This window comes from Polyodon spathula, chromosome 5 (assembly GCF_017654505.1).
Source record: "Polyodon spathula isolate WHYD16114869_AA chromosome 5, ASM1765450v1, whole genome shotgun sequence".
Classification (NCBI taxonomy): Eukaryota; Metazoa; Chordata; class Actinopteri; order Acipenseriformes; family Polyodontidae; genus Polyodon; species Polyodon spathula.
This window is the reverse complement of record NC_054538.1, coordinates 26,183,633-26,197,831: the sequence shown is the minus strand read 5'-3', so window position 1 is coordinate 26,197,831 and position 14,199 is coordinate 26,183,633. Positions and strand designations below refer to the sequence as shown.

The following is a 14,199-nucleotide window of genomic DNA, read 5'->3' as shown; positions in this document are numbered from 1 at the left end:
GCAAAATGTAACTTTCCATGAATTAACCATGCATAAAGCACCATCTAATCAACACTATATTTTTTACAAAAACAAAAGGGGGGGTGGGGGATTCCCACTTGTGGATCATTTTAATTAGCAGTTTTTAAACTATAAATAGCCTGGCTAAATGGCGGTCGGGAGTTCAGATTGAAGCGACAGACAAGCAAACCAAGTACAAGAAGGAGAGCGGGCCGGGCGAGGGGAAGAGAGAATGGGTTCGGCTGCCAGAGAGTGGCTGAAGCGTCTTGTTTCCCGAAGAAAACCGCAGTTGCTCTCGCAGAAAAAAAAATATATACATTAGGAAAGATAGCCACGTAATTGGCCTAATATTTATTTAGTTATAAAACAAATGCTGAATAAGATATCTGTGTTATAAAATGCCAAGGCAGCTTTTCTTCAGTTAAAAACTGTATCAAAAGGAAAAGACAGAAACAGAAGTTAGACTGAGAAGTTGTTTACAGTTTGAACAACAGCAGTCCTGTATTTACTGTAGAAATATAGCACGAATCACTAGTATAGGGAAAGGGGGGACAAGCTGTAGGAGCATTTTATCCAGGCGCGTTATAATCGAGAGCCTTATAGCGAGGGAGCATTGTAGTCCATTGGGCTTCGATCATGGTAAATGAGTATGTTATGTTGCCCCAGGTTTGACTGTGTAGTCTGATCAGCCAGGTAAACCTGAAGCGAATCTTTTAGAAGTATACATCTCATGGAAGTACAAGAATTTACCTATCAGTACATTTATTTGACTTCAGGGAAACTTAATGGGCCTTATTTAGCTGCAAGAGCAAGGACAAAAACAATCAGACGTAAAAATAAATATGAAAATTGCAATGAAATTCCTCAGAACTGTAGCTTCTACTGCAGTACTTTTAGCTTAGCACCGCTAAAGATTAAAAAAAATATGAGTAATCCTTTATATTAAGGTGCTGCTTATTAAGGTTTTATAAATATTTTACACATGTATAATATCTGTTTAATAACTATGTTATAGAGTGTTAATACAGCATTATAGGTGTTTTATAACCATGTGATAGCCATAGACAGAATTACGTTTAAACATCCAAAAATAGGTGTGTAAAAACTGTCCCTGTTAAAAGAATGTACTTCTGTATATGGCTATTTCATGGTTAAACACCCAAAGTAGATTAGATGACTAAAAACTGTTCCCTTTATAAATCTGTAATTTTGTCTATGGCTATTGTATGGTTATGAACCATATACAATAGAATAGAACAACTGCCTTTTGTAAACCGTCCCTAAGCACCATATCCCCAAGCAATTGTGCTTTTCCCTGTACTATAATGCCATATTGAATTCAGAGACAGCTACCTTTTTTAATGTTCTTACACAATTCCTGGTAGAAAATGTGTTGCCAAACACATACAGTAAACAAGCTATATTGCATTAATTCAGAGAGAATGGATTTGTTTCACTAACCTGAGTATCGTATTTTGAATCCTTTCTTGTTTGTTGCGTGATCGGTTGACCACCGGAGATACAGCACGTTGGTTTTGCTTGTAAAATTCAGCTGTCCAGTGTGGTTTCCACTTAGAGCAACCAATAAAGGGCTTTGGCCTGTAGGCCCTATAAGGTAAAAAAAATATCAAAGTTCAAAACTACTTTTGATTACATCAAGTAAAATCTGTTTTACAACTTTAGATTGTATTAAACGGTATAATTACCATCAAATATTTCCAGTTCGTCAAACTGTTTTTCACTCGTAAACATTTCCACATAAATTGAGATGTTATAGCCGAACTCCACTTTAACCATCCACGAACAGGTCTGGGAGTTTGGATACTGGCCTGGATACCCTGGACTGAGGATCACACCAGAGGATTCAGTACGGACTTCACTTGCAGGACACTGAGCTAAAAATTACAAAAAACAAGTTGCAGTATTTTTTTTTTTTTTATCTATGACATGTTGTATTCTCATCCATGATACAGTCTACAATACACCCTACTGTACCATTCCAAAACCATTGAACAGGTAATTGTATGTTATGAGTATACAGTACCTCGATAGTCAAACTAAATTTGTTTATACAGCTCAAAAACATCTGCACAATATCTCAGTTTGGATCATGTTTCAGCCACGAGTGTAAGGCTTAACAAAAATACTTAAGAAACACAAATGGCAATAGTTCAGAAACTCAATCAGATTTGTTATCTACAGTGTTGTTTTTTGATTAATATTAAAATTACAAATCTGAAATGTTTGTGAAATTGTTCTATTTTGAAATTCAGTCTGTTATCTTTAAAAGAGGGAGCAAGTAATTAACTTTTTCTTGGGAGTAAATAAGGCCAGAAAATAGTAGAGTAACTAACTTAATTTTACAGGGTAATTAAGTCAACAAATAAATATAGAAGACTTTAATTAAACCTGTCACCTGTGAAATGCTGGTGGAGCAACTCAAATGTTATTATGTTATTACATACTCTATGGACATGTGTATGATTTACTATTAAAATCCAATGAAGTAAACATAATTTCATACTTAACCCATACCTGAACATCAATTACTTATGAATAACACATTTTAAAATACCACCACAATAATAATAAGAAAAAAAGTGCTTACTTCATAGTTATACAAGTGTTGTGAGCTATAGAATTGAATAAGTGTTTCATAGTTGACTAAACTCTCATTTTGGCTTTCACTCAAATATAATGACAAACTGACAGGGGCAATCCCACTGTTCCAAATAACAGTAGTACTTGTGAAGGTGCTTCAGATGGGTCTTGATGTGCGTTTTTCAAAAGCCCTTGTGAGAATTAAACCAGTTCAGGGATCCTGAAGAGCATCGTTTGATTGCTATTACTTAAGAATGTAATTGGGGAACATTTATAAGTCATCTGAAAGTAATTGCTGATTTATGGGGTAAAAATGAATGATTCTATGCTTGTTTAAAAAAAAAAAAAAAAAGAAAATGACCATAGTGCAAAGATGACAGTAGCATAAATAACTGCCGGTAGCATATGTGTGTATGCATTTTTTCACAATGGTTTCATGGTATAACCTCCACAAACATCTCATGACTTCTCCCCAGACCACTCGATGACCTCAAGTAGAAGTTCACGAGCATCTAGAGACACTTAGAAGTTTGGGAACACTGCAGTTTGCAAAAGTTGTTCTTGTTCTCTGACAATGTTGGTTAGGTTAAAGTAGCTTTTGGGAAACAGCCCTCAGATGCAATTAATTTAGCTGTTAAATATAGATTTAAGCATGCTTTGTTTTCCATACATTATACTTGTGTGATCATATTTTAGATACGCTTCAACTGGTATTACTAAAACATTTACCCCAAATTGATTGTTAAATATTACTGCATTGTTTACTTACCTTCACAGGAAGGCAGTGTACCTTCAAACTGTAGGTATGTATTAAGCTTACAGGTGAGCTGATCACTGCCCACCAGAGTAAACCCCAGAGGGCATTTGTACTGCACAACCTCTCCTAAAAGGAAAAACACACTTTACTTCACATAGTTATATTTGCATTTGTAATTAATTGAATCCCTTTTGTTAAATTCAAAGTTTGATCCAATTTTTCTGAAAGAAATAAAACAGTTTTGTTTTTATAAAACTAATGTAAAAGAACAACAATTTAACTGATACTATTTGTACCTACATTTTGTACTATAAGTTTAATGATGTGAAAACTTTGCTCTCACTTCAAAATATCTTGTTGTTACTTCTAATGGAAAGCCATACGTTCAGATCCTAACAGCTACAAAATAATAATAATAATAATAATAATAATAATAATAATAATAATAATAATAATAATAATAATAATATTCTTGCTGATCTTTACCTATTTCATAATCTTCATCCTCTTTTAATATTTCCGATTGTGCAACAACTGGAGGGGGCTGGCACTTAGTCAGACGATAGGCTAATAAAGAAAATATTTTTACATATTATAACATTAATATTGCTATAAAGTGGGACTTTGACACCTTACATAAAAGCAATTTAAAGAGGGTGCACATTTAGTGTTTGTGAGAGTTTAATAACAAGACTTTGCAGTCATTATGAATAACTGATGAGACAAACTAACCGTGAAAATTGAGGACAAAAAATCCACCCGTTGAGAAGTCACTGTGAAACTTGATAAGAACCTGACTGAAGGAGCTGTAAGCTGATTGAAGGGCTGTATTCCCACTAAACACTCCAAGCTGTGCATAGTTCTCACCAGGACCATCCCTGGGGGGAAGAAATAGAAAAAAAATGCACTAGCTAAAAATGAATAAATAATAAAAAATAAAAAACAATCAAATTTTCTTGCTGGTGTCATGGTAAGTCTTCATAACAGCAGTTAATTATTCTTAAGTAATGTTGTTTAAGAAGATTAAATTACATTTAGAGCTGACCTGTGATTTGCATTGAACGTAACTGATAGTATCACTAAAGATATATAATATATATATATTATATATATATATAATATGACGTTACTGCAACAGACGTTGTCAACAAAAAACCAATAAATAAATAAATGTGACTGACACTGCATTGAAGTTTAATAGAATATATTGCAGCTATTTATGCCATGTAAAATATTATTTTAATATAACAAGCTTGTGATGAAAAGGTTTTGAACACGTTGTATGCATATTTGTAATGTCTGTGCTGTTTGCAATCAAATCGAGAAGCTTGAACAAAATTTGATTGCATTTTGAGGTCAGAAGGCTCATAATATATTTAAGGCTTGGTTTATATGCACTTAAAAATCGACTCTACAATCATGACTGTGGGACATCGTGCGAATAAATCGTGAAACGGCAAAAAAACATCCTTTCGGCAGCTTGACTTTAAGGGCAGGGTCAGTCGCTTTCTCACGATAAAAATAGCTGTAAAAACCAACCGGAGCAGAAATAGTGCTTGTGGCTCAAGGTTTCAGCTGTCAAGATCCTGCTTTTCTAACTTAATATCATGTAATCTCCAGCAGAAAGGCCCTACAAAACAGACACCCCCCAACACACACAAACATACACACACTGTACATTTATGGACTACTTCAACACTAGAACCGCCGCGATTATACTCAGACCTACAACCGCCCGTACTTTTTAAACACCATCAATATTAAAATGAAAGACACACTATTAGATACAAATCAAAAGTTTTAGTCAAGCACATCATATCAAACATCTGCACAGTCAAAATGCCATATTTAATTTATGGTGTTAATTTAACATAACAGAAATGTGATTATCTACTTGATATATAATTACTTTACTTGCATTATCAGTTCTATTTTATTTATTTGCAGAGCAGAATATCATTCATGCTGAATTTGTAAGCTTTACAGCTGGTAAAATAATTGTACTATTTTTTTAAAACTGTATCCTTCATGGAAAGTAAGTTAAAAATTCAACTTTTCAACAGCCGACAGTTGACGAGAGTTCCCAGAAGGTGGCGCTCAGTTGGATGAACAACGGCGGGAGGGCGGTTGGTGTTTAGGTCGGCCAGGGTGTCCTCGGCTCACCACGCACTATTGACCCCTGTACTCTGGCCGGGCGTCTGCGGTCTTGCCTGTTAGCTGCCCAGGAGTTGCGTTGTCCTCCGACGCTGTAGCTCCTGGGTGGCTGCATGGTGAATCCGCAGTGTGTAAAGAAGCGGTCGGCTGAGGACACATGCTTAGGAGGACAGCGTGTGTTCATCTTCACCGCTCCCGAGTCAGCGTGGGGGTAGTAGCATTGAGCTCAGACTAAATAATAATTGGGCATTTCAAAATTGGGAAAAATAACAAAAATAATTGGCAACAACTAAGAAAAAAATAAAAAAAATCACTTAAATTAAGAAATTCTACATACTATATTACTCTGTCCCCTGATGTATTTAAGATAACTGATTTGAAGAGTCAGTACTGTTTATCAGATGAACTGTTACTGGTATATACAGCTATGACCAAAAGTTTAGCATCACCTAGAATGGTATGCTTGAGACAATTAAAAAAAAAAAAAAAATATAAATATATATATATATATATATATATATATATATATATATATATATATATATATATATATATTTTATTTAACATCATGTAATCAAAGAAACTACAAAATGATACTGCAAAAGTCTACAGGAAGCCATAATAGTAGTACTTGCAGTGTATTCCATTGTGTTTAAAGACTTCGGTAATCCTCTCAGGCATGGACTCACTGAGGCACTGAAGGGTCAAGTATCTTTTAAATTCCTCCATGCAGCCTTTCCGTTTGATTCCAGTTACTTTCGGTTGCATGGTTGACTTTTCCTGATTTCCTGTGCTTTCAGACCCCAAACGTTCTCAATAGGCGTGAGATCTGTCGAATTTCCAGGCCAAAATTTAAGTGGTGTGATACTTTTGTCTTCTAACCATTTCTTCACTTGTTTGGCTCCAAGGCAAGGGGCTCCGTTATCTTGAAAGTAGATGTCACCTTTGGGAAAATTAATCTGAAATGTAGAGACGCTGAGGTCTTGGAGTGTTTTCAGGTTCCAGTCCTTGTTCATAGCTGTCCCCTTGGGTAAACATGTAGGGATCCTATGCCTTTGGCAGAAAAGCATCCCCAGATGTAGACAGATTCCAGATGCTTTGTCGTTGGGACGGTATACTCTTGCTGGTATCATTCTCCTTTTTGCCTTCAAACTTAATACACCTCAGTTTCCAAAACAGCTGAGGGGGAACTCATCAGACAAAATTACTTTGATCCAGTCTTTGTATGTGTGACAAAAGTGCAGGTATCTCTGATGTTTTTCTTGCTCAGAAGGGGCTTCTTACCTGGCCGCCCTGACACCACACCATTCTCCAAGAGACACCTTCACTCCTTTTTCCACTGCCGAAGTAAGTAGACACAACTGGCTGTCCTGTCCCTCAAACTTCAACAGCATAGTTGCCAATCCTGGCGATCAGTGCTGACTTTTGGTCGTCCAGACCTTGGGGCAGCTTTACAGCTTCCAGTCTTAATATATTTCTAGGTACTGTGCTTTGATGGTGTAACCTCTGTTGGCTATCTGACAACTGCCTAAACCTTCCTTATGAAGTGCAATGATGGCTGAGAGTGTTTCTGAGGAGGCATGGCTCTTCCCATGACTTGCTCTGAAGTTGCATGAACTTGCTATTATATATATATATATATATATATATATATATATATATATATATATATATATATATATATATATATATATATATAAATCATGAGAATGTAAGAGGCTGAAAGAGAGAATGAAACCTTCGGATCACTCTCAAATAAATGAAGGATATACCAGAGACAGTAGTGCAATAAAAACAGCGTTTTTATTAACAAACCAAACAAAAATGAATATAATGTCAGACAGAATCTTCTTTACTAGGTAACAAGTGTATTTATGCTCATTAAATACTGTCGAGATTGTAAACTATAGCGCAGCTGGGAACCCCCTCCAATCAGACGCTGATCGGGTAAACTTTTTTAAAATACAGAAAGAGATTAGCAAACACAACAGAAACAAAGTGAACATACAAAGTAAACACAACTCAAAACTAATCAAATCCAAAGCAAACCAAACTACAATTCTGTAAACTAATACCATGACTACCAAATAATTTATAACTTGCATACAAACTCAATTTAAGTGCCAATTTATCCCAATTGGTAATGCAGCCAGATGAAAACAGCTTCACTGCTCTACAACTACAGAATAAACAAAACCATATTCCAATAGATTTGGTAGGGTTATTCTCAACAAGAATTATTTAGAAGTGCTAACAAGCAATCAGTTTACAAGAGCACACACACTCAAACAACAAAAAAACAAAATCAAAACACAGAGATAATCTAAACAATATACAAAACTGTCAAAAAGCAATACATAAAAAAAATAAATAAAATAAAATAATGGTAAAAGAAACAGTGGCTGGCGCTCCAAACTCTGCAAACACAAAAAGACAATGATTACAAATTAGTCCCAGCCACTGTTTATACAAAAGAAAACAAATACATATCTATAAAAACAGTACCTCCAGTTGGCAAGAATCCAAACACAAATGCACATCCTAAATACAATAAAAGGAGGTACAGCTTTAAATTATATTTAAAATAAACAAACACTAAAAATACATCAATAAAATGAATTCGCACTGGCCGAGGTGGTGTAGTCAACTTACCAAGCAGGAGGTGGAACTCCAAGATCAAAATCCAGAAGAATGATCCCAGGAGGAGAGGATTAAAAACGAAACAACCTTTCCAAATGCAGCCAGCTGTATCTGCTGCTTTCCACAGCGGAGCACATATCAATCAAACGATAACTGATCAGTAATACTTAACTAGTGCTAAGCCACCTGCCCAGGGTCATAATGTCCCATCTGCTAAGATTACATAACTTAAATCTACTCATTACCACTTCTAATTGTCACCTTTTGATTACTTCTAATTTAGTAACACGTGTCAAGATTTGTGAAGTGTGTTTTCATGTTAGATTTTGAAATGTCACAATTTTCCATTTGTGTCAGTTTTTTGTTAAGTATATTGAAAACTACAAAGCAGTAAGTAATTTAATATGTTAACATAACATTTTTCAGCAGGTTTTATAAAGCAAAATCACATCATTCTAGGGTGATGCAAAACTTTTGGCCATAGCTGTACAAACACTATCTTTCCAGAGCTCAGACGTGTGTGTGTAAGTGGAAATCAATTATCACAATTACATGTCTTTAGCATGGAAATCTCTTTTCACAATGAAATATTACGGAATAGAGTATTTTTTTTTTGTCATTATAAATTCTTATTATGTCTTTTTTCAATTTTTTTTGTAATAATCAGTGCCTATGCAGTAGCGCACACAATTAGTACTCTTCAGACTGAGCATTTACAGATAAAGATAACGTTTTTATCATCATTAATACCATCAATAATAATTAGGCTTGGGTAACTGTGAATTGGCCCTACCATACAGCAATGTAATCATTGACAGGTTCAGTTTGGAGCAAAGTGAAGTTGATGTATATCCCATGACCATGAGATACAGTAATTTTCCAAATACAATCCATGGAGTGTGGATACTCATTTGGAAATCCAGGTGAATAAATGGTGCCATTCTGAGCTGATATGTTATAACCACAAGGAGCTAAAAAAGAAAACAAAATAAAATATACATTCATATTTATATATAAGTGAACAACATACTTTGCTTGCATTTGACAGCTGTGATAACCTGTGACTTACAGTACTGTACATTACAGGATATGTCATTCTCAATCGGAATGAGGTTTGGGGATCATTTCATCCTGGGGAGAGAAATACAGCATGTCTAAACTGACATGCCAAAATAATGTAAGAATGTAAGATAATTTGGAAAATCCACTAGTCTGCAATGTATGCAAATATGTGTGGTCACATGACACACCATGTCACCAATGTGTCTATCAAGACATCCTCCCACGTGCAATGGCAATAATTGCAGAAAATCCCCACCAGGGAGTGCAAATCCAGTGACAAGCAGGTCATCACAGATTGAGTCCAATACATGTGCAATATATTCTGACCAGCAACAAATGTGTGACATGAATTCAAGTTACAGAAACCCTCAGAGCTACATTCTACCCACTAAGATCATTATGTAGTTTTTTAGCCAGTCAATGTATTTAAATCAGATATCCCAGTTAAATATAATCTTACATGTTTCTTCATTTGAGGCAATACATACATGAATTAATAACTAAAAATATGAAAACAATTTTGGAAGAACATTAATAGTCAGATTTTAAAGAATTCTACTTTAAATTCTATAAAAGTTTCATGGTTCTCTGAACTGTCCCACATCACAAACAGGCTGACAAGTCTTAGGAGACCAAGCCCAGATTGCATTCTAACATCTAAACAGCGTAGGCATGTTGTTTTTTTTAGTAAATATTAAACACCCTACCTCAAATACAAATTGTATCCTGAGAATGATATAGGCATAACAAAAAACTGTATAGGGTTACCATGGAGCCATGTTCACGGTGATGGTATTTGAATCCAAACTTACTCAAATATTCAATCTAAACAAGACAAGAAGTATATCTTCCTCTGTCCTACATGACTTAGCTGAACAATTGCCCAGGCCAGTTCCTGCTGCCAGTGCAATCTCAGTATTAATCAATCAATATTATTTACCTTCACATCTTGGAAAAGGATAATTCCAGTTCCGGTTGATTCCATGCTGACAGGTGAGAACTGGATGTCCGATAAGCACATATCCCAGGTAACACTCAAAGGATATTGACTGTCCCACATTAAAATCATTGTTGATGATGTATCCATTTGGAAATGGGTGAGGATTTGGGCAATTTTGCAATTCATATGCTGAAAAATAAAACCAAAACAATCACAAACCAAAACAATCAATTAAATAATACCTATAGCAGAATCAAAGCTCACCTTTTATTTATTTAAACTGGGTACAGTGGTGTTTGTCTATCTTACTGTATCTTAACAATGGCTTAATGTAAAGCAGAGCCATACAGAGCACAACTTTTGTTACTTTATAGCCAACTGAGTTGTTAATGAATTAACATGTTTTTATCACATGTATGGTTTGGAGGGTAACTGGTACATTATGTTTATACAGCAATTACATTAATGGATGATTTCACATACCCCTAATTTTACTAAATAATTTTACTTTAAGTAAGGTAGTCCAAGAGTAGTGCTAATTGGTGTCTGTAAAACTACAACATAATTGTATTATACATATTGTCACGAAACAGGACCAGGTGTTACCCTGTCCCCACTGGGAAAAAAATAAATAAAAATACATATTACTTAATACTATTTTCCTTTTGATGTTATCACATATTGATGTTAATATATAATAAAGTGAAACATATTGCTTATACTAATATATATATATATATAGCTATTTAAAATCTTTAAATGCGTTGTAATATACTTCATTCAGTGCCTGTAGTAGTTTAAATGATACTGACTTAGTGTAGAATTGAACAGAAAGTAAATCTTTATTTTATTGTTATATTTTTACTACCTGTCCAGGGATTTACCACTATGAGAGAAACATCAGTAACACCTGAATAAAATAAATAACTCAAGTGTATTTAATCTAAAAGCAATTTTCACAGAAAAAAAAATAAAAATAAAAAAAAAAAAAAAAAAAAAAAAAAAAAAAAAAAAAAAAAAAAAAAAACAAAAAAAAAAAAAAAAAAAAAAAAAAACAAAAAAAAAAAAAAAAAAAAAACAAAAAAAAAAAAAAAAAAAAAAAAAAAAAAAAAAAAAAAAAAAAAAAAAAAAAAAAAAAAAAAAAAAAAAAAAAAAAAAAAAAAAAACAAAAAAAAAAAAAAAAAAAAAAAGAAGATTGTGGTAACACAAGAATCACAGGGACATATTCAAAGGGCTTAATTTTCCACAGTTTTAAGGCAATACCAGCCAGATAAAGAAATGGGATCTGTTACTGGTGTAGTAGAGACTAATTTATTTTTATAAATATCTCTATTAACTCAATGTCCATAGAGAGTTCAGTAGCATTATTCTTGAGAATTATGTTTGATGTTTCTACATTATGAAACTGTTTTATGACATAAAGGAAATATGAAATTTACCCTGTAGATCAATTACACTAACATAGTATTTTATAGTCTACAGAACAAATCATATTTGTATTGATATTTCAAAATATAGTGGAAAACACAGGGATTTAAAAGGCTATAATTATTTATTCTGTGAAATATATTAAAGTGCTGCAATGAGAAAGTATGATTGCATCTCTTCAAACATAAAGTAAAAAAAATATAAATATAGTAAAACTAATGATTTAAAAAACAAAATGCCTTCAGGAATGTAATTGAATTGAGATCTTGCTTTTCAAACTAGTCTCTTCTTGATAGATAAATAAAGGCAATGTGGTCTTGATGATGCTCATCCCTATCAGTAAACAATAAAGGCTTTGTAGCAAACACAAGAGGGAGGTGGCAATAATGGTAACACTGGTTTGGGGATCCGTTAGAAGTGGTTATGAACAATAACAAAAACAAAACAATGGCAAAAGTGTATAATAACTGTAATGCAAAAACAAAGCAACCCCATACAACTGGTGAGACAGACATATAAAAGACAAACAGACATACAGGCTTAGAAAAACAAACAGACCTGAAAAGACAGACTATATCAGTTATAAACGATTATAAACAATAACGCAAAGAAACAATGACAAAAGTGTGTAATAATAATCGTATTATTTCCTATAATTGGTAATGGCATAATTAACATATTTATAGACAGTTTATAATGGCTTATATTGGATCCCTAAACTAAAGTGTTACCCCAATAATAAGGTAACACCTGTCATAACTTAATATTGTTTATGATTACTATATTGTGTGTTTGTTTTTGTTTTACCACCAGTGTTTAATATTTATCAAAGTACCCCCCCCACACAAAAAAAAAAAAAAAAAATGAAACAAATAAATAAATGGATAGTAAAAATGTTTTGTTACCACAGAGCAAACATCACATTACAATATGGCCCTTAGTTATATGGAGTTTGTCAATCCTGGCCATAACAATTTGATGTGATGAGTTGGCAAGGTGTTTAACATGTTCTGGAAGGGTAACTGACCATTCATTAATTAACACGTGTAATTCCTTGGGGTTGTAGCAAATGGCTCATCTTAGTGAATAGATAATAATAATAATAATAAAAAGTAATTGGTGCAGTGTTGTATATTGAATCACCTGCTAACAAACACCCACCTAACCTTTAATATGAGGGGTAATCTATTTTTACTCTACAATAGTATGAGCTGCAAAAGGTTTTACATGTACGCTATATATATATATATTAATATATATTATATATATATATATATATATATATATATATATATATACGGATAATCTTGGTATTAGTTAATCTTGGCCTCAGTAGGGCATGGCTATGACTTATTAGAATTATACATCTAAGAACTGCAGTACATTAGACCAGATGCAGGCAAAAGCTTCAGCCATATGCTTTCTAAAATGAATGGCTAGCTATTTTGTGATGGTAAAACAATGCATAATGCAACTGGAGTTTAAAATCCTTGCTTTAAAAAACAGGCCTCTCTCATTATAGAAAAAAACCTTTGATCCCTCTAAAATAAGAATTGTATTTTTTTACTTTCAGTACTTGCATTCGACATAAACGGATTAAAACCCTAAACATAAAATATAATGAGTACGTTTGCCTCACAATTTGTGGGGCTAACAACATCATAAATATTAGACAAACCAATTACTGTGTGAACTCCCAAAAGTAAATATGCAATTGAATCTAGTTCAGCTAGGCTTGTTTTCAGTTTGTGATCTAATTTTTAACCGTACCAGGACAGATCTTCCCTGAGTAGTTAGTATTCTGTGTATAATTTCTATGATATTGTCCATTCTTATTCTTATTTTACACCCAGTGCAGCCTTTGAAACTATCAACTGCTGGATCAGTATTGATTGCATTTGGGTGTTTTGATAAAGTACTGTAGCTCAGTTGATTCAGATTCTGAACTCCCTCTAATTAAATCCCCTTTGGACTCCCTCTGGGTTCTATTGTTGGCCTGTTGTCAATAAAATGGTTTATAATATTATCTGAAGACCAAACTATTCAGAGAACTAGACAAAACAAGCCTTTGTTGTTAGAGTAGTCTAACAACAGAGTTGACCAAAGAAATAAAATTCAATTTGAAAATAAATTATGTGTAATAAATAAGTCTATAGGAATCCTAGATGGGTAGCCACTATAGCACTACATGACTAATTTAAGGGATAATTATCTACACTGGTCCCTGTATCTTGGGCACTAGTTTCAAGCCATTTGCAGAGAGATGTCTTCCTCTGCTGAAATTGTTAGTTGGATCACAATTAGGCTAAATTGTTACATTTATTCCAGGGGGTTGCTTTCTGTTTTTGGTGGAGCTTTGGGTGTCACTCAACTAGTTTAGTTTCAGACTGAGCGATATAGATAGCTGGAGCTATGACTTCAGTCATTAGGTCGAGAGTAATAGTAGGATTTATACATGCTTTTTGCCATGTCCTGTTTGTCTGTTTCCCTCTAGTAGCTTGAAAACATCAGCAAATTAAGTTACTTTAGTGATCTAAGCAGATCTTAAACATTCTTTATCACAAATCTTATCTTTAGTGATGTGAATAAGAGGGTCAATAATTCAACCTCGGTGGAA

General features: G+C 33.7%; 1 protein-coding gene across 1 annotated transcript in view; it reads right to left on the bottom strand.

The window, feature by feature from the left end:
- The window catches only part of LOC121316386 (CUB and sushi domain-containing protein 1-like), a 590,542-nt gene that overhangs the window by 45,736 nt on the left and 530,607 nt on the right, over window positions 1–14,199 (bottom strand). The window contains exons 45-52 of the mRNA XM_041251464.1: window positions 10,155–10,343; window positions 8,946–9,123; window positions 4,091–4,236; window positions 3,845–3,925; window positions 3,371–3,484; window positions 1,707–1,895; window positions 1,462–1,608; window positions 1,129–1,140 (exon numbers count right to left, since the gene is read on the bottom strand). Coding sequence (XP_041107398.1) covers window positions 1,129–1,140; window positions 1,462–1,608; window positions 1,707–1,895; window positions 3,371–3,484; window positions 3,845–3,925; window positions 4,091–4,236; window positions 8,946–9,123; window positions 10,155–10,343 — 1,056 coding nt within the window. The remainder of the gene's footprint in view (window positions 1–1,128; window positions 1,141–1,461; window positions 1,609–1,706; window positions 1,896–3,370; window positions 3,485–3,844; window positions 3,926–4,090; window positions 4,237–8,945; window positions 9,124–10,154; window positions 10,344–14,199) is intronic.